The sequence below is a fragment of the Chiloscyllium plagiosum genome, unplaced genomic scaffold, assembly GCF_037043375.1.
Source record: "Chiloscyllium plagiosum isolate Xiang-an unplaced genomic scaffold, Cpla_swu_hap1 HiC_scaffold_45, whole genome shotgun sequence".
Classification (NCBI taxonomy): Eukaryota; Metazoa; Chordata; class Chondrichthyes; order Orectolobiformes; family Hemiscylliidae; genus Chiloscyllium; species Chiloscyllium plagiosum.
Genome location: NW_028270183.1, coordinates 15242169 through 15260270, shown reverse-complemented (window position 1 = coordinate 15260270; position 18102 = coordinate 15242169). Strand labels below are relative to the sequence as shown.

Here is an 18102-nt window from a genome sequence, read left to right as displayed (position 1 = left end):
GGGAGGAAACCGGAGTACCCGGAGGAAACCCACGCAGACACAGGGAGAACGTGCAAACTCCGCACAGTCAGTCGCCTGAAGCGGGAATTGAACCCGGGTCTCAGGCGCTGTGAGGCAGCAGTGCCACCATGCCGCCCACCCTATGATGTGGTAGGGATCACAGAGATAATGGGGATTCAGGACTGGCAGTTAAACATCCAAGGATTTACAACTTATTGAAAAGACAGGGAGGTGGGCAGAGGGGCGGGGTTGCCTTGTTAGTTAAGAGAGAAATTAAATCTGTGGTAGTGAATGTCATAGGGTCAGATGATTTGGAGTCTGTGTGGGTAGAGTTGAGGAAGCACAAAGGCAAAATAAAACCATAATGGGAGTTATGTACAGACCTCCCAATCTAACATATGATGAATGGCTGAGGATCCTGGGATTATATTCATTAGAGTTTAGAAGGTTGAGGGGAGATCTAATAGAAATTTACAAGATAATGCATGGCTTAGAAAGGGTGGAATTTGTTCCCGTTAGGCAGGGAGACTAGGACCTGTGGGCACAGCCTTAGATTTAGAGGAGGTCAATTTAGAACTAAAATGAGGAGACATTTCTTCAGCCAGAGAGTGGTGGGCCTATGGAGTTCATTGCCATGGAGCGCAGTGGAGGCCGGGACGTTAAATATCTTCAAGGCAGAGGTTGATAAATTCTTAATCTCTTAAGGGATTAAGGGCTACGAGGAGAGTGCAGGTAAGTGGAGTTGAATTGCCCATCAGCCATGGTTGAATGGCAGAGTGGACTCGATGAGCTGAATGGCCTTACTTCCGCTCCTATTTCGTATAGTCTCATGGTCTTATCATAATGTGAGAAATGAACATATTTGTGCACTCCTGTAACATCAGTTCCAGTTGCAATTGCTCAGGTAATAGATTCATTTGTGTACCATGTAGCAAGCCTTGGACAATATTGAGAGTTGGGCTGATATATGGCAGAAATGTTAGTAACCACTTAAGTATAGAACATAGAAAAGTATTTCCAACATGAAAGAGTGTAAACGTTCAGTGCTATTATGATACTCTATTTCCCTGACAATCAGTGTAATTGGGGTCTCCGTTTGACCAGACATAATTTGATTGAATCAATTGCATAAATACTCTGGCTACAGGTCCTGGTTAGAAACTGGGCATTCCGTGTTGTAGTTCATCTCCTGGCTCCCCAGAAATTTCCACTTTCTTGAAAATGCAAATGAGGTTTGTGATGCAATATTTTCCACTTGTGATGAATGCAATTTCACCAATATTGAGGATTCTCAATTTCGACTGGGAAAGTGTAGTCTGTGTACTTAGCACTGGTCCACCATATTAAGCATTCACTGCATTTAGTACCAGCACAACACAGGTGCAGTGTACAAAATGCACTGTGGCAAGTCAAATAAATCTTATTCCACAGCATCTTCTATATAGCAGAGTTAGACAGTAAGTTTTGCATTTGAAAAAATGCAAAATTTTCACATTTTAGAGGGGAGATGGAACCTAAGATAGATTAAGCAAGCCCCTGAAGAGTTTCTTATGTGTCTTAATTGGCTTGATCCTACTTGCCCACCCCATGCTCCTACCTACATCCATATCACTGATGCTAAGAGTGCAGGCAAGCCTTTCAATTGGATTAAGTCACCACAATCAATTCTGGCAGTGATAGACATACTGTGTGGTGCTTTGTCAAGGGCTTTCTGATAATCTAAGTCCATTAGGTTGAATCTTACATTTTGTTTTGTCTGTGTCAATCTTGTCAAGTCTTTTGGAAGATTTTTTACTGCAAGTCCTTGTGAGATCTCTTGTCATATCTTACCAAACTCAACTTATTAGCTACTTACCTTATGCCTAGGTGCTCCTTTTGCCAAATTCTGAACCCATTTCACCACACTTCATTCCCAGAAGAACTCATCACTCACTCTATATCTGCTGAAAAGCTGGCATCCCTGCCACTCATGCCATATTTGAAAGGCTGCCGTGCATAGTCAAGCACAGTAACTTCCTCAATGACAGACATTCTCAACATGTTGGAGAAGGGGTAACTGGTGCCCGATTCTCTGACAGGGATCTGAAGGTACTGGTGGGTGGAGTGGTGCAGACTTCCTCTTCCAGCACAGGAGGCCACACCACCAGATGCTGGCAGCCTGGTCCATGGTCACCACCTGGGAAGGTACAGCCCCCACAGTCCAGAGGAGCGGTCAACAGTGCCGCAAGAAGGTCAGTGACCTTCTCTGCTCCACCAGGGTAAGTGTCACACTCTTCTCTCAGATACCTCACACTCACTGTATCTCTGCTCCTGCACCCGCATCCCACCAAGGCTCATACTCTACCACTCCCACTATTGCCTGCAACACCTTCCCTCACTTGCTGTCATTTCCCCAGCATTCCAGACCACTAAACTTGCAAGGCCTCTGCAGTGCCTACACACTCGTCCGGACACCTCATCACCTGTTGACCACCTGCACCTGGATGAACAGCCATGCCATCCACTTTCATCTCACTCAATCTCTCCCTTTCCCTCATTCTGGAAGAACGCAGCTCACAGTAGGGCAGCAAGAGCCCAGACGAGAAGAGGGGTGCCCTACATTGAGCTTCTCATCCCATAAGAGGAAAGAATCTTGCCCTTCACGGGGGAAGATTGGGATGGCTCCTGTGGGGATGTCAAGACATAATGTCCTCCCAACTGAGTAAGTTCCATTCTTCATTCCAGTGTAATTCTGATAGTAAGCTCAGCCTCTAGATCATTAATTGAACACCAATTCTAACCATTGGCTGCAATGCCTTTTCTCTCATGTATCTTACAGGTAACTATGGGATGTCCACAAGACCGGTGAAGAAATGGCCTGTTCTGTTCCCCTTCTCTCCTTCCTGACCTTTAAGAAAGAGACCAAGAAAGATGCCTCAGAGGAAGTATAGGCAAGACTGCCTCCTATACCTCCCACAAGCACAGATAATGACACTTCAGTGGGAATGTCACAATTAAAACATTTGGGAGCACATTCTTGTGAGCACTTCACACTGACAGTTCCGTAGATGGCCAAGGAAGAAAAATTCCAGGCCACTGACACCCAGACGACTGCTGGAGTCCAAGCACCTGTGTCAGCAATCAGTGACTTCATCCACATGCACAGGGAGGAAAAAGAGCAGCGGACAGTATATGGGAGGCGATGGCCCTCATAACCCAGAGATTGCAGAAGTGCAGCTATGCTATGGGAACCCGACTCCCTCAAATGTGAAATTATCTGGCTGCCTGATGACCCAAAAATAGATGGGAGGTCAAGTGGTGAGGATGACAGAGGGAGAGAGTAAGTGAGATGAAAGTGGATGACAGAGTCTGCGGAGGTACATTGAGAGGTTAAGCAAGTGGACGAAAAATTGGCAGAAGGAATATAAAGTTAATGTAAGGTTATGCACTTTATCGGGAAGAATAGAGGAGCTGAATGTTATTTAAATGTAGAAAGCTGCAGTACATAAGGATTCAGTGGGTAATAGGGATGGGAAATGGAATGTTGCCCTTTATTTAAAGAGAGTGAAGTATAAAGGTAGAGAGTTTTTGCTCAAAATATACAAGACACTAGTCCGATCACAGCTGGACTACTGTGAAGTATTTTGGGCCCTTTATCTAATGAAAGATACACTGGTATTTGAACAGTCCAGAGAAGGTTCACTAGGATGATCCCAGGTATGGATGGATAGTCAATGAGGAGACGTTGAGCAGGTTCAGCCAGTACTCGTGGAATTTAGCAGGTTGAGAGGTGACTTTATTGAAACATACAAGATTCTTGGGGACTTGACAGAGTAGATGCAGAAAGGTTGTTGCCCTCGCGTGAGATTCTAGGACCATAGGGCGTAATCTCAGAATAAGAGATTAAGATGGATTTAAGGAGAAATTCTTCTCTCAGAATATAGTGAATCTGTGGAATTCTTGACCGCAGAGAGCTGTTGAAGCTGGATCATTAATTATGTTCAGGGCTGAGACAAGCACGTTTTTAATCAATATGGTTAGCAGAAAAGTAGATTTGATTGTTATCAGATCAGCAACAATCTCATTGAATGGAGGAGCAGACGGGCTGAATGGCCTATTTCTGTTTCTATGTCTCGTGGTTACTTGAGCAGGTTGCTAACTGCCATGGATAATCAAATCCAGCACCCTCAGGTCTGCTGGAGAAGCGCACATACCTGGACCCCATTGCCCCAGTCATCAGTCTTCAAGTCTAAAGATATAGCAACTGGTTTTGGAGAACCTGACGTGCACTCTAAATGCCATTTTCTCACAAGGAAACAGGGTGGTGTTGGGGGCACCCAACAGGAGGAGGAAACACAGGCTCTTCAGAAGTCTTCTCTCCAGATACTCCATAGGTGTCTGTGTCTCCAACACCAGCACATCCATCCTTAGTTGTGGGGTCCAAAATTGCTCACAATATTCCAAATACTGTCCGACCAGTGTTTATATAGCTTCAGCAATACATCCCCTGCTTTTATATTCTAGCGTTCTCAAAAGGAATGCGAGCATTGTTTTTGCCTTCCTAACTACAAACTGTACCTGCATGTTAAACTTAACAGAATCCTGAACAATAACTCTTAAGTCCCTTCGCGCTTCAGATTTCTTAAGCCTTTCTCCATTTAGAAAATTGTCTGTGCCTCTATTCTTTCTACCAAAGTGCAAAACCCCTCAAACTCTCCCCCATTATGTTCCATATACCACTTTTTTGCTCACTCTCCTAGCCTTACCAAGCCCTACAGTGTCCCCACTTCCTCAACACTACCTGTCCCTTTACCTCTCTTTCTGTCATCTAAAAACTTAGTAACAATGCCGTAAGTTCCTTTGTACAGATCATAAATGTGTAATACGAATAGCTGTAGTCCCAACACTGACTTGTGCGGAACTCCAATGGTCACTGGCTGCCATTCCAAAAAAGACCCCTCTATTTCCTCCGTTTGCTATCTGCCAGTCAACCAACCCTGTATCCATGCCAGTAGTTTGCCCCTAACACCACAAACTCTTCTTATTTAGTCAGGCTAAACAACCTATGACCTCCTATCTTCTAACTCCCTCCCTTCTTAAACAGAGGTGTTACATTAGCCATTTTCCAGTTCTCTTGGGTCCCTCTTTGACTCCCAGTCATTCCTGAAGGATCACCATCCAATGCTTCTACATTCTCCTCAGCCTTCACCTGCACACTTCCCCTTAACCACCACCCCACCTCACCCCCAACCTCTGGTATATGAGGTGATCGTGCTAGATGTCTTGATACAGTTTTCCGCATTGAAGCCAGGGTGCTCCTGATCATGGAGCAGTCCCCCTCTTGCATTACTCCTATTCAGGCTTTGCCATATTCCCCCTTACAGATACTGTTGCCCTCTTCACATTTGTTAACTTCCTGCCCTCCCAGCCTGCAATCCTAAATAGGTTCCCATGGTTGCAGTCCCCTTTTTTCCTTAACCTCCCCTTCCCCAGATGAACTTGATATCAGTCTGTGAGCAAATTAACTGGATAGCCCTAGACAAGAAGTGCTGAAGGGCCTGTTTCCACACTGTAATTAATCTAATCTAATTACCTTATTCCTTTCTGTTATTTCCTCAAAGAACTCAGTCAGATTGGTCAGGCATGACATTCTTTTTTGAAACTGTTATATTTTTAGTTTCTGGGTGTTTTTCTATTTCATCTTTGAGTAAGTATTCTGTATCAATCCAGCCATCAACATAAAGTTAATTGATTTTTAGTTCCCAGGATTTGTTCCATATCCCTTTTTAAAAATAGAAATTACATTCGCAATCTGGCAGGTCTCCATTACTGTATTTTTTTCCCAAATGAATTACATGTCCATAGTATATGGAAAGATTGTGCCAAGGGGGGTGTTTCAGATTCCTAAGACATTGGGACTGGTTCCAGGGAAGTGGTTCCAGTTAAAGCTGGAAGGGTTGACCTGTGCAGGATCGGAACTGACGTTCATGGGGAAGTGTTTGCTAATGTGGTTGGGGAATCTTTAAACTAGAGACTGGGAACTTATATAGGCAGACAGAAGAGAGGAAAACAGGCAAAAATAAAAGACACGATAAAATAAGACAAATGAATTCAAGGGTAGGCATCAAGCAGGGCCAATGCAAAAGTAGTGTAAAATAATGTAAGAAACTCTAAGAATGTTAAGAAGTTAAACTTAAGGTCTTGTGTCTCAACATATGGAGCATTCACAATAAATTGAATAAATTATTTGCACAAATAGATATAAACCAGCATGATATTGTTGGGATGACAGAGACAGGATGTGAACTGAATATCCAGGTATATTCAGTTTTTAGAAAAGACAGACAAAAGAGGAAAAGGCATGGGGTAGAATTGCTGGTTGAAGAGGAATCTAATGCAATAATGAGGAAGGATATTAGCTGTAGTGGAGTGGAATGTATCGGTAGAGTTTAAAAAGCCCAAAGGGCAGTAAATAATCAAGGAATTAAATATAGACCTCCAAACTGTAGTGGTAATGTTAAGAAGGCATTAAACAGAAAATTAGAGACACAGCAGTAAAGATATAACTGTAATTATGGGCAAATTTAACCTGCACATAGATTGGGCAAATCAAATCAGTAACAATATCATAGAGGAAGAATTCCTAGCGTGTGTATGGGTTGATTTTTCTGGATCAATACATTGAGGAGCCAAGTACGTCACACGCCATCCTAGCCTGGATATTGTGTAACCAGAAAGGAATCATTGGCAGTCTGGCTGTGAAAGACCCTTTGGGGAAGCGTGACCAGAGTATGATAGAATTCTTAATTAAGATGGAGAATGACATTGTTCATTCTGAAACTGGGGTCCTGAATCTTTAAAAAGGAAACTGTGATGGTATGAGGCACGAATTGGCTATGATAAATTGAGAAACATCACTTAAGGGGATGACAGTGGGTGGATACGTACTGGCAAACATTTAAAGAGTGCATGGAAGAACTGTTATAATTGTTCACTCCTGTCTGGCACAAAAAAAGGGAATGGTGGCCCAACGATGGCTAACAAGGAAAATTATTATTAGATCCAAGGAAGGGCCATTCAAATTGGCCAGAATTTGCAGCAGACCTGAGGACTGGGAGCAATTTAGATTTCAGCAAAGGAGGGCAAAGGTATTGGTTAAGTGGAAGGAAATAGGGTACAAAAGTAAGCTTGTGGCCAAAAATACAAACTGACTGTAGAAGCTTCTATAGGAATGTGAAGAGTAAAAGATTAAGACAAATATAGATCTCTTACAATCAGAAACAGGGGAAATTACAATGGAAACAAAGAGATGGCAAACCAATGAAATGCATATTTTGGTTCTGTCATCACTAAGGAGGACACAAATATCATCACAGAAAGCAAGGTGTAGTGAGCAGGAGGAACTGAAGGAAATGAGTGTGCCAGGAAATGGTGTTAGGTAAATTGATGGGTTTAAAGACCGATAAATCCCTAGCATTCAATAATCTACATGCCAGAGTAATTAAAGAAATGGCCCTGGAAGTAGTAGATGCATTTTCACCTTTCAAGATTGTATAGACTCTTGAACAGTTCCTATGGATTGGAAAGTAGCTAATGTAACCCCACTATTTAACATAGGAGGTAGAATTATAGACTACAAAAAAAGAAGTTGCTGGAAAAGTTAACGTTTTTGGTCCAGGTGAGGAAGGGTCATCGGACCAGAAACATTAACTTTGATTTCTCTTCTCAGATGCTGCCAGATCTGCTGAGTTTTTCTAGCAACTTCTGTTTTTGTTTCTGATTCATAGCATCTGCAGTTCGTTCAGTTTTTATTTAGAAATGTACACTAGTTAGCTTTAGTAATAGTAATTGGGAAAATGCTAGACTCAGTTATAAAAGATTTATTGGAGACCGCTTAGAAAACATTGACAGGATTAGGCAGAGTCAGCGTGGGTTTGCAGCAGGGAAATCACGTTTGATAAATCTATTGCATTTTTCAAGGATGTAACTAATAGAGACCATAAGCCAGTAGATCTGATTTACTTGGATTTTCAGAAGACTTCTGATAAAATCCCACATATAAGATTAGCATTTAAAATTAAAGCACGTGGAATTAGGATTGTATAATTACATGGATGAAGAACGGTTTGGCAGACAGGAAACAAAGAGTAGGAATAAACAAGTCTTTTTCTGAGTGGCAGGTAATGATTAGTGGGGTACTGCAAGGGTCACTGCGTAGATCCCAGTTATTCACAATTTGTATTTATGATTTTGATGAGGGAACTAAAAGTAATGTCTCCACGTTTCTAAATGTCACCAAGCTTGGTGGGAGAGTGAACTATGAGGGACTACAGAGATGCTTCAGAGTGATTTGGACACGTTGAGTGAGTGGACAAGTGCATGACAGGAGAAGTATAATGTGGATGAATGTGAAGTTATCCACTTTGATAGATGGCAAATGGTATGTTAGCCTTCATAGTGACAGGATTCTCTATGGAACAAGGATGTCTTGTTGCAGTTGAACAAGTTCTTAGTGAGACTAGACCTGAAGTAGTGTGTGAAAGTTTGGTCTTCTTATCTGAGGAAATACGTTCTCTCTATGGACAGAATGCAACAGAGGTTTACAGATTAGTCCCGCCATTCCAGGAATCAATGTGCAGAGTGAGAGAGTGCATCGGTTAGGACTATTTTCACTGGAGCTTAGCAAAATGAGGCAGAATTTCATAGAAACCAATAAAATTCTAACAGGACTAGACTGGTAAACGCAGGAAGAATGTTCCTGGTGACTGGGGAGTCTAGAACAAGGGGTTACAGTTTAAGGATTTGGGATAGGACATTTAGAACTGAAATGAGGAAAGATTTCTTCACCCAGGGAGTAGTGAGTCTGTAGAATTCTCTGCCACAGCAAATGGTTGAGACCAAGTCATGTTTTTACATATAGTTCTTTGGGCTAAAGGGATCAAAGTGTATGGGAGAAAGTAGGGGAACAGGTTACTGGATTGGATGATCAGCCATGATCATATTGAATGGCAGAGTATGCTTAAAGGACCAAATCACCACCTGTTCCTAATTCCTTTTCCATAAATGTAAATGAAGTAGTGCCGCTCCTGTGTCATCTCTAACTTCATCTAAAAATGCAATGACGATCCATCTACACCTGAGGTTTAAATTTATTTACCAATAATCCCCCCCACCCTCATCCACGGATATCTTTCCAGATACTTTTCTATTGTCACGTGCATCATTTTAGTGAATACAAAGGCACAGTAGATATTTTAATATCTTTGTCATAATGGTGTTGTGACCCTGTCACAATCCACGTTTTCTTCTATTGTTTGTATGTAGAATTCTTTAATAATAATTTAAATTTATAGTTTCACTTTGCCTTCCAATTATTTTCCTTCTTTAAAAAGTTTTTTTTGTCATCTCCTTTTTGTCTGTTAACCCAATGGACAAAATTTAATGGATCCCCCTCCAGGCTTCAAAGGCATGTGTTCATGGAGGAAAGTACAGGGTGTTCATCCCTCCAATAAAATCTGGAGGAGGAAAGCTTTGTTGCTAGCCTTCCATCTCAGAAGCCAATTGAGTCCTTTAAATGAGGGATTTGTGAACTAGAGAGGCTGGCCACCAGACCCCATTTCTCCTCCAATATCAATCCCTGCTGAAGGCTTCACTGTGATCCTGGATGTAGCTACCATTCCCAGTGATGACATTGGTACTGGAGGAATGTCAGCCTTTGATGGAGCAGCTGCTCTCAAGAAAGGATTTCTGCCTACCAAGGGCTTATTCAGATGGAAGCTTTCTTTTCCAAGAGTTCATAATACTTTTTATTCATAAAGTGAATTTATTGGAATGAATGCATTCTTACTTCATCTTCCTTTTTTATTCCTCCATATTTATTAACGGCATTGCCAGACAAATTACTACTAAAATAGTAATAAACTCTTCAGACTTCTTCATGTTCTTTCTGCAGGCTATCCTGGATGTTATGGTGAACCTACAGTTTACTCTGGTTGAAACTTTGTGGAAGACATTTTGGCGATACAACACTTCCCAGTCAAGTGATGGCTCAGGATTGTCAGTGTAAGTGATTGACAGAGTGCCTTGCAGGAGAAAAGAATTCTAAAAGTCAGGGTAGGAAAGAAATTGAGGTAAGCTATAGATGAGGTGGGGTATGGATATTGCATTGGATTAATAAACTAAATCAGAGATCTAATTCTGACAGAATGGCATCCTAGATATTTCAAAACTGTCAAATGTTTTGTCAGTATCCTCTTTAGCATTCAAAAGAGAAACTAAAAAATGATATGGTAATTGACAATGACCCAAATTGTTGTCAACTCAATGTTTCCTTTTCATAGTCACGATGAATCTGAGAAGCGCCTCCCTAAGTCATGCCTGGTTGTTCTCTGTAAGTATGAGCCGTCTCTGAAGTGGACAAAATACTGTGATAACATGCTTTACCAAGGTCTGGTGGAGATCCTTATCCCAGATGTCTTACGACCTATCCCGAGTGAGTATTTCCAGTAAAGTTAAATAATGTTACAATTATAGCTAGAACAATTTTATGGATATATATTTGGTATTCTTGTGCTCTGTGAATCGTTATTTATAGCTATTAAATGCAACTGCTTGGTTTCCAGGTGCCTTGACTCAAGCAATTCGAAATTTTGCAAAAAGTTTGGAAAGCTGGTTAACCAATGCAATGATGAATGTTCCTGAAGAAATGGTTCGTGTGAAGGTAAGATGAGTTTCTCAGTTCTCTAAATGTAATCTGATGCAAAGGGCAATCCACTGTAGGTTTAGGAGAGGCTAATATTATCATGATCATTTTTTTTCAGTTTTTAACTAATAAAAAGTTTATGACTTTGATATCAATCACAATCAATAGTGTCAAGAAAGATGGAGTCATATCATTTGTACCTAACTAGCAAACTTGAAATCAGAAACACAGTTTGAAATGTCACGAAAAGAAATGGCTGACATTGGGCAAATTTTACTGTGCCTAAGAACATGAATATTCAAATCTATACAGTATCTTTAAGCTGGAAAAGCATCCGAGGGCACTTCACAAAAGCATATTCAGACAATAAAGCCTTAAAAGCAGATACTAGGAGCAATGAGAAGCTTTGTCAAAAAGATATGTTTAAGGAGGGTCTGAAAAGATAGGTGATCATTATAGTGATTGTAATAATGTCAGTTAGGTAGACCTCATTGAATATGAGTTCTCTTATTGGGGTTGTTAATCTGGTCCAATCAGTGAGCTCTGGCTGACAGATAAGAACAGAAATGTCACTTGCGCACACAACGTGGGTGCTGGGGAAAAAAAAGAAAAAAGTGTATAAACAGTATCAGAAGTTCTGCTCACTCTGGGAGCTGACTCCTTTTGAAAAAAAAAAGGAACAAGAATGTCAAACATCCTGTTCATCCTGAGAGCTGGCTCTGAGGGAGCTAGATCAGTGTCAAGCACTCTCCGTGTGTAAATAAAGGGTGACTTGGTGACTGGCCTCAATGGAGTTATTTCAGTGAGATTAATGATGCAACCATGTAAAAGCATCTATTAGCTGAAGCCCAACTGGACTTCAAACAGGCACTACAATTAGCTTTAACACTGGAAAATGCAGCGAGTGGAACATAGGAGTTTCAGGGTATTCCAATGGAAATGGACACCCTCACCAGTCCGACTGAGCTTTGGAAACACCACTTGAGAGAAGGGAATTGCGTCGCCTCATTCAGGCCATATTCTGAACAGAGGGTCTTTAGGTCAGCCCACAGCAAATCACCAAAACAAAGCCAAGCTTCGGCCAAACGGTTAAAATTTCCTTCAGGATCTGGGCCAACAAGCCATTGTAGCTGCTGTAGGTATGCTGATGCAAGACAGCAAAAGAGTCACACTAGACTTAAATTGAGTAAGAGAACTCATAGGCCTGTATCCAAGAGAGTGAAAACCCTGAGAAGTTCACCTGCATCTCGTTTGGAACAGTTAAGTTGCTTAGCAACATACAAATCAGAGTCAATCAAAATAAATAGCTGGTTAAATGGTCACCTGGTTCTAATGGAGGGCGATACCAGCCCAGCCAGTTTAGTGATTGTAGAACCAGTCTTGAATAAAATTCAATCTGGATGCCAGCCCTTTAAATTTGCACAAGACCTTGGCTAGGCTGAGAGCCTATATCAGGGAACCTTTACTGATTAAGGGTATAACTTGGATCTCTTATGAGAAGCAGCTGGTTCAATTACTACTGATTGTAATAAAAGGCTCAGGCCCAAGATTGATATGGCGAAATTGGTTGGGAAGGATTCACCTAGATTGGTTCAACATTTTTCAGTTAGAAAATGGCTGCCTGAATGAAGTCCTACTTAAATACCTAGATGTTTTTCAGGAAGGTTTCGAGATTATCAAAGGAGGCAAGGCCATTTGATGTTGACCAGGAAACATTCCATGATTCTATAAGACCTGCCCAGTGCCATTTGCCATATGAGCAAAAGTAGAGGCAGAAGTCAGGAGGCTGAAAAGCAAAGGAATCATCAAACCAGTCCAGTTTGCAGAATGGGCAGCACCAACTGTATCAATCATGAAGCCCAAAGGGTCGGTTCACCTTTATGAAAATTTTAAACAAATGGTAAACCACTTTTTACAGCTTGAGAAGTACCCAATCCCTTGCATAGAGGATTTATATGCCTTCACGAAGCTGGACATGAGCCCTGTGTATTTGCAATTGCAGTTAGATGAGGATTCCCAGAAGTATGCTACAATTAGTACCCATAAGGATTTGTACCAATATACAAGACTGCCATTTGGGTTATTGACGATCTGGAGGTGCCGGTGTTGGACTGGGGTGGACAAAGGTTAAAATTAGAGATGGAAATGTGTTGCTGGAAAAGCGCAGCAGGTCAGGCAGCATCTAGGGAACAGGAGAATCGACGTTTCGGGCATTAGCCCTTCTTCAGGAATGAGGACAGTTTGTCCAGCAGGCTAAGATAAAAGATAGGGAGGAGGGACTTGGGGGAGGGGCGTCGGAAATGTGATAGGTGGAAAGAGGTCAAGGTGAGGGTGATAGGTCAGACTGGGGTGGGGGCGGAGAGGTCGGGAAGAAGATTGCAGGTTAGGAAGGCGGTGCTGAATTTGATGGATTTGACTGAGACAGGCTGGGGGGAGGGGAAATGAGAAAACTGGTGAAATCCGAGTTCATCCCTTGTGGTTGGAAGGTTCCTAGCCGGAAGATGAGGCGTTCTTCCTCCGACCGTCGTTTTGCTGTGGTCTGACGATGGAGGAGTCCAAAGACCTGCATATCCTTGGTGGAGTGGGAGGGGGAATTGAAATGTTGAGCTACAGGGTGGTTGGGTTGGTTGGTCCGGGTGTCCCAGAGGTGTTCTCTGAAACGCTCCGCAAGTAGGCGGCCTGTCTCCCCAATATAGAGGAGGCCACATCGGGTGCAGAGGATGCAATAGATGATATGTGTGGAGGTGCAGGTGAATCTGTGGCGGATATGGAAGTTTCCTTTGGGGCCTTGGAGGGAGGTGAGGGGGGAGGTATGGGCGCAAGTCTTGCACCTCCTGCGGTTGCAGGGGAAGGTGCCGGGAGCGGAGGTTGGGTTGGTGGGGGGGTGTGGATCTGACGAGGGAGTCACGGAGGGAGTGGTCTTTACGGAATGCTGATAGGGGAGGGGAGGGAAATATATCCTTGGTGGTGGGGTCCGTTTGGAGGTGGCGGAAATGACGGCGGATGATGCGCTGTACATGGAGACTGGTGGGGTGGTAGGTGAGGACCAGTGGGGTTCTGTCCTGGTGGCGGTTGGAGGGGCGGGGTTCGAGGGCGGAGGAGCGGGAAGTGGAGGAGATGCGGTGGAGGGCATCGTCGACCACGTCGGGGGGGAAATTGCGGTCCTTGAAGAAGGAGGCCATCTGGGTTGTGCGTTTTTGGAACTGGTCCTCCTGGGAGCAGATGCGGCGGAGTCGAAGGAATTGGGAGAATGGGATGGCGTTTTTACAGGGGGCAGGATGGGAGGAGGTGTAGTCCAGGTAGCTGTGGGAGTCGGTCGGTTTGTAGTAGATGTCCGTGTTGATTCGGTCGCCTGAGATAGAAATAGAAAGGTCGAGGAAGGGGAGGGAGGAATCTGAGACTGTCCAGGTGAATTTGAGGTCGGGGTGGAAGGTGTTGGTGAAGTGGATGAACTGTTCAACCTCCTCGTGGGAGCACGAGGCGGCGCCGATGCAGTCATCGATGTAGCGGAGGAAAAGGTGGGGGGTGGGGCCAGTGTAGTTGCGGAAGATGGATTGTTCCACATATCCTACGAAGAGGCAGGCATAGCTGGGGCCCATGCGGGTGCCCATGGCTACTCCTTTCGTTTGGAGGAAGTGGGAGGATTGGAAAGAGAAGTTGTTCAGGGTGAGGACCAGTTCAGTCAGTCGAAGGAGGGTGTCAGTGGAAGGGTACTGGTCGGTACGGCGGGAAAGAAAGAAGCGGAGGGCTTTGAGTCCTTCGTGATGGGGGATGGAGGTGTACAGGGACTGGATGTCCATGGTGAAAATAAGGCGTTGGGGACCGGGGAAGTGAAAATCATGGAGCAGGTGGAGGGCATGGGTGGTGTCCCGAACGTAGGTGGGGAGTTCTTGGACTAAGGGGGACAGGACGGTGTCAAGGTATGCGGAGATGAGTTCGGTGGGGCAGGAGCAGGCGGAGACAATGGGTCGGCCGGGGCAGTCAGGTTTGTGGATTTTGGGCAGGAGGTAGAAGCGGGAGGTGCGGGGTTGTGGGACTATGAGGTTGGAGGCGGTGGATGGGAGATCCCCCGAGGTGATGAGGTTATGGACGGTCTGGGAGATGATGGTTTGGTGGTGGGGGGTGGGGTCATGGTCAAGGGGGCAGTAGGAGGAGGTATCTGCGAGCTGGCGTTTGGCCTCAGCGGTGTAGAGGTCGGTGCGCCAAACTACTACCGCGCCTCCCTTGTCTGCTGGTTTGATAGTGAGGTTGGGGTTGCAACGGAGTGAGTGGAGGGCTGCGCGTTCCGAGGGTGAGAGGTTGGAGTGGGTGAGAGGACTGGGGGAGTTCAGGTGGCGGTTAATATCGCGGCGGCAGTTGGCTATGAAGAGGTCGAGGGCAGGTAGGAGGCCAGCACGGGGTGTCCAAGTGGATGGGGTGTATTGGAGGCGGGAGAAGGGGTCGTCAGAGGGTGGGCGGGAGTCTTGGTTAAAGAAGTAGGCACGGAGGCGAAGGCGGCGGAAGAATTGTTCAATGTCACGCCGCGTGTTGAATTCATCAATCCGGGAGCATAGGGGAATGAAGGTGAGGCCTCTGCTGAGGACTGATCTTTCATCCTCAGAGAGGGGTAGGTCTGGAGGGATAGTGAAAACACGGCAGGGCTGGGAGCTAGGACCTGGTGTGGGGCTGGAGCTGGGTGTGGGGGCGGGGTTAGGTCTGGGGGCGGACCTAACCCCGCCCCCAGTTAAAGTTAAAATTACACAACACCAGGTTATAGTCCAACAGGTTTATTTGGAAGTACTGTGGAGCAAGATTATAAGACACAGGGTTAATAGCAAAAGATTGCAGTGTCGCCGAGACTTTCCCTACGCCTCCACTTCTTGCCTCTAAAGAACTGCCATACCGTAAACACACCATTGTTCGCAGCAAACTTCCCAACCTTCAGGACAACATCGACCATAACACCATACAACCCTGTCATGGCAACCACTGCAATACGGGTCAGAATGTCGACATGGATACCACCATTACGTGGCACCACCATGTACACAGTAGGTACTCATGTGACTCAGCGAACATTGTCTATCTCATAAGCTGCAGGCAAGGATGCCCCAAGTCATGGTACATTGGCGAGACCAAACAGATGCTACAACAGATGAATGAACACCGCACAACAATCGCCAGACAGGCATGTTCCCTCCCAGTTGGGGAACAATTCAGCTGTCAAGAAAATTCAACCTCGGATCTTCGGGTGACCATCCTCCAAGGTGGACTTCAGAATACACAACAACAGAGGGTGACAGCCAAATTTGGTCAGGACCAACTCAGGACGATGGCCTCAACTGGGATCTTGGGTTCATGTCACTCTACAGGTGACCCCACGATGTTATTTTCTCTCTCTCTCTCTCTCTCTTCACGCACTCTCTCTCACACGTATATACACACACACAAAATCTTACATACTCATGCACTCACGCAGACTCTCAGACACACACACAAACACCCCTCACACTCACACCCATGCACACACCCTTTCACAGGCTTATACTCCATTACACTCACACACAAATATAAACTCTCTCACACGCACTCACTCACATTCTTTCTCTCCCTCACATGCACGCACACACAAATATAAGTCGGTGGGGTCAATTTGCATTTGCAGAATTGTATTTGCAGAGACATTCTATTTTCCTCAAAAAGCACAGAATATGCAGGCAGTCAAAGCAGAAGTACATCCATGTAACATTTTATCAATTCCAACTTTGGAAATACAACCAGTCTGACTCAAGATTGGGATAGAGACAGTCTAACCTCACACCTTTAATACATTGTCTGAGCTGAGATGTCACAGTTTTGTTTTATAAAACCTTAAATTACCTCGAGAATGTGACTTAAAAGAAATCTGGGATTTACATATTAATGAACCGAAACCTGCAAACCATTCTAAAAGATGAAGACTTAACAGCAATCTAAATTTATTCAATATATTGTTTCAGTTGCAGACCCTGTGACATTTTGTTATAAACTGTGAGTCTTATGATCCTGCTCCACAGCTAGCTGATGAAGGAGCAGTGCTCCAAAAGCTAGTACTTACAAATAAACCTGTTGGATTATAATCTGGCGTTGTGTGATGTTTAAATTGTCAGCTGTGCAACGTTTCAGTGCACAATGGAGAATATTTTACAAGGTCTACCCCCTAGTCCCCTGAGAGAACTTAGATATAGTCCTTAGACTTTTGTCCTAGGCGGGCATATACCTTAGAAGGGAAAAATGTGAGTTCCAGACACCCTAAATGACCTACTTGGGCTACAGAGTCAACAAGAAGATAAAATGAGGGTGGTCGGTCAATGGTGCCCTGACTTCCACGTCTGTACCAGAGCTTAGGATCTTTTCTTGGGTTGATGAATTATGATGAAAAGTTCATACATAACCTGGCCTACATCCTGGAAGCTGAGCATCAACTCCTAAAAAAGGGTCAGTCTTGGAAATGGTCACTTAGCCAAGGCATAACTTTCAGGGAAGTGATAAAGCAGCTATCATTCTCTCAGGTGTTGGCACACTGTGATCCCAAGCGAGATCTGGTATTGACATATCCTCCCCATGTAGCATTGCGATAGTATTAGCTCATGGAAAGAAACAACCACCAGGTATGCATGTACTACTTTGGCTGATGAAGAGCATAAATACACCCAACTAGAGAAAGCAGGTTTGATAGTCATATTTAGAGCCAGGAAGTTTCACCAATATCTTTACAGATGTAAATTTGTAATAATAACAGACCACAAACCCCTGCTAGGTCTACTTAAAGAGTAGAAGGCAGTGCCACCCGTAGCTTCGGGCTGAATTCAACGATGGGCTCTAATTCTAAGTGTGTATAACTGCATGTTCAAAAACCGTCCAGGAGGACAAGTAGCACCGTGGATGCATTGAACTACCTTCCGCTGGCAGATACACCACCAGTGGTACTGCCACTGGAAGAGTCCATAATGCTTTTAAATTTTGTGGACACACTTCCAGTCACAGCTGACAGTATCAGACTTTGGACACAGCAAGAGCCAGTCCTGGCAAAACTGAAACAGCTGGAGGTGTAGGTGAGTCCAAAGGGCTGACCAGAATTAAAACTGTTTTGGATCCAGAGGGACCTGATCACAGTGGAGATGACATATTGTTATGGGGACCAAGAGTGATTGTCCTGAGCAAAGGTCACTGCCAGATCCTGGTTGAATTCCAGCAGGGCTTTCCAAAATGAAGTTGTTGGCAAGACGTTATGTCTGGTGGCCAGAATTAGATGCATAGCTGTGTTGGTGGGGCAGTGCCTAGAGTGCAAAGAAAGACAGAAATTATCCTCAGTAGTGTGGGAATGTCCCAGTAAACCCTGGACTCGCAACATTTCGACTGTGCAGGTCCTTTCGGGGGCACAACGTTCATAGTCATTGCGG

General features: G+C 44.2%; 1 protein-coding gene across 8 annotated transcripts in view; it reads left to right on the top strand.

Moving 5' to 3' along the window:
* Nucleotides 1–18102, top strand: part of rfx1a (regulatory factor X, 1a (influences HLA class II expression)) — a 150504-nt gene that overhangs the window by 103005 nt on the left and 29397 nt on the right. For all 8 annotated transcript variants that reach the window (XM_043694804.2, XM_043694803.2, XM_087983324.1 and 5 more), the window contains 3 exons: nucleotides 9932–10041; nucleotides 10320–10471; nucleotides 10602–10699. In XM_043694804.2, the coding sequence (XP_043550739.2) occupies nucleotides 9932–10041; nucleotides 10320–10471; nucleotides 10602–10699 (360 nt within the window). The remainder of the gene's footprint in view (nucleotides 1–9931; nucleotides 10042–10319; nucleotides 10472–10601; nucleotides 10700–18102) is intronic.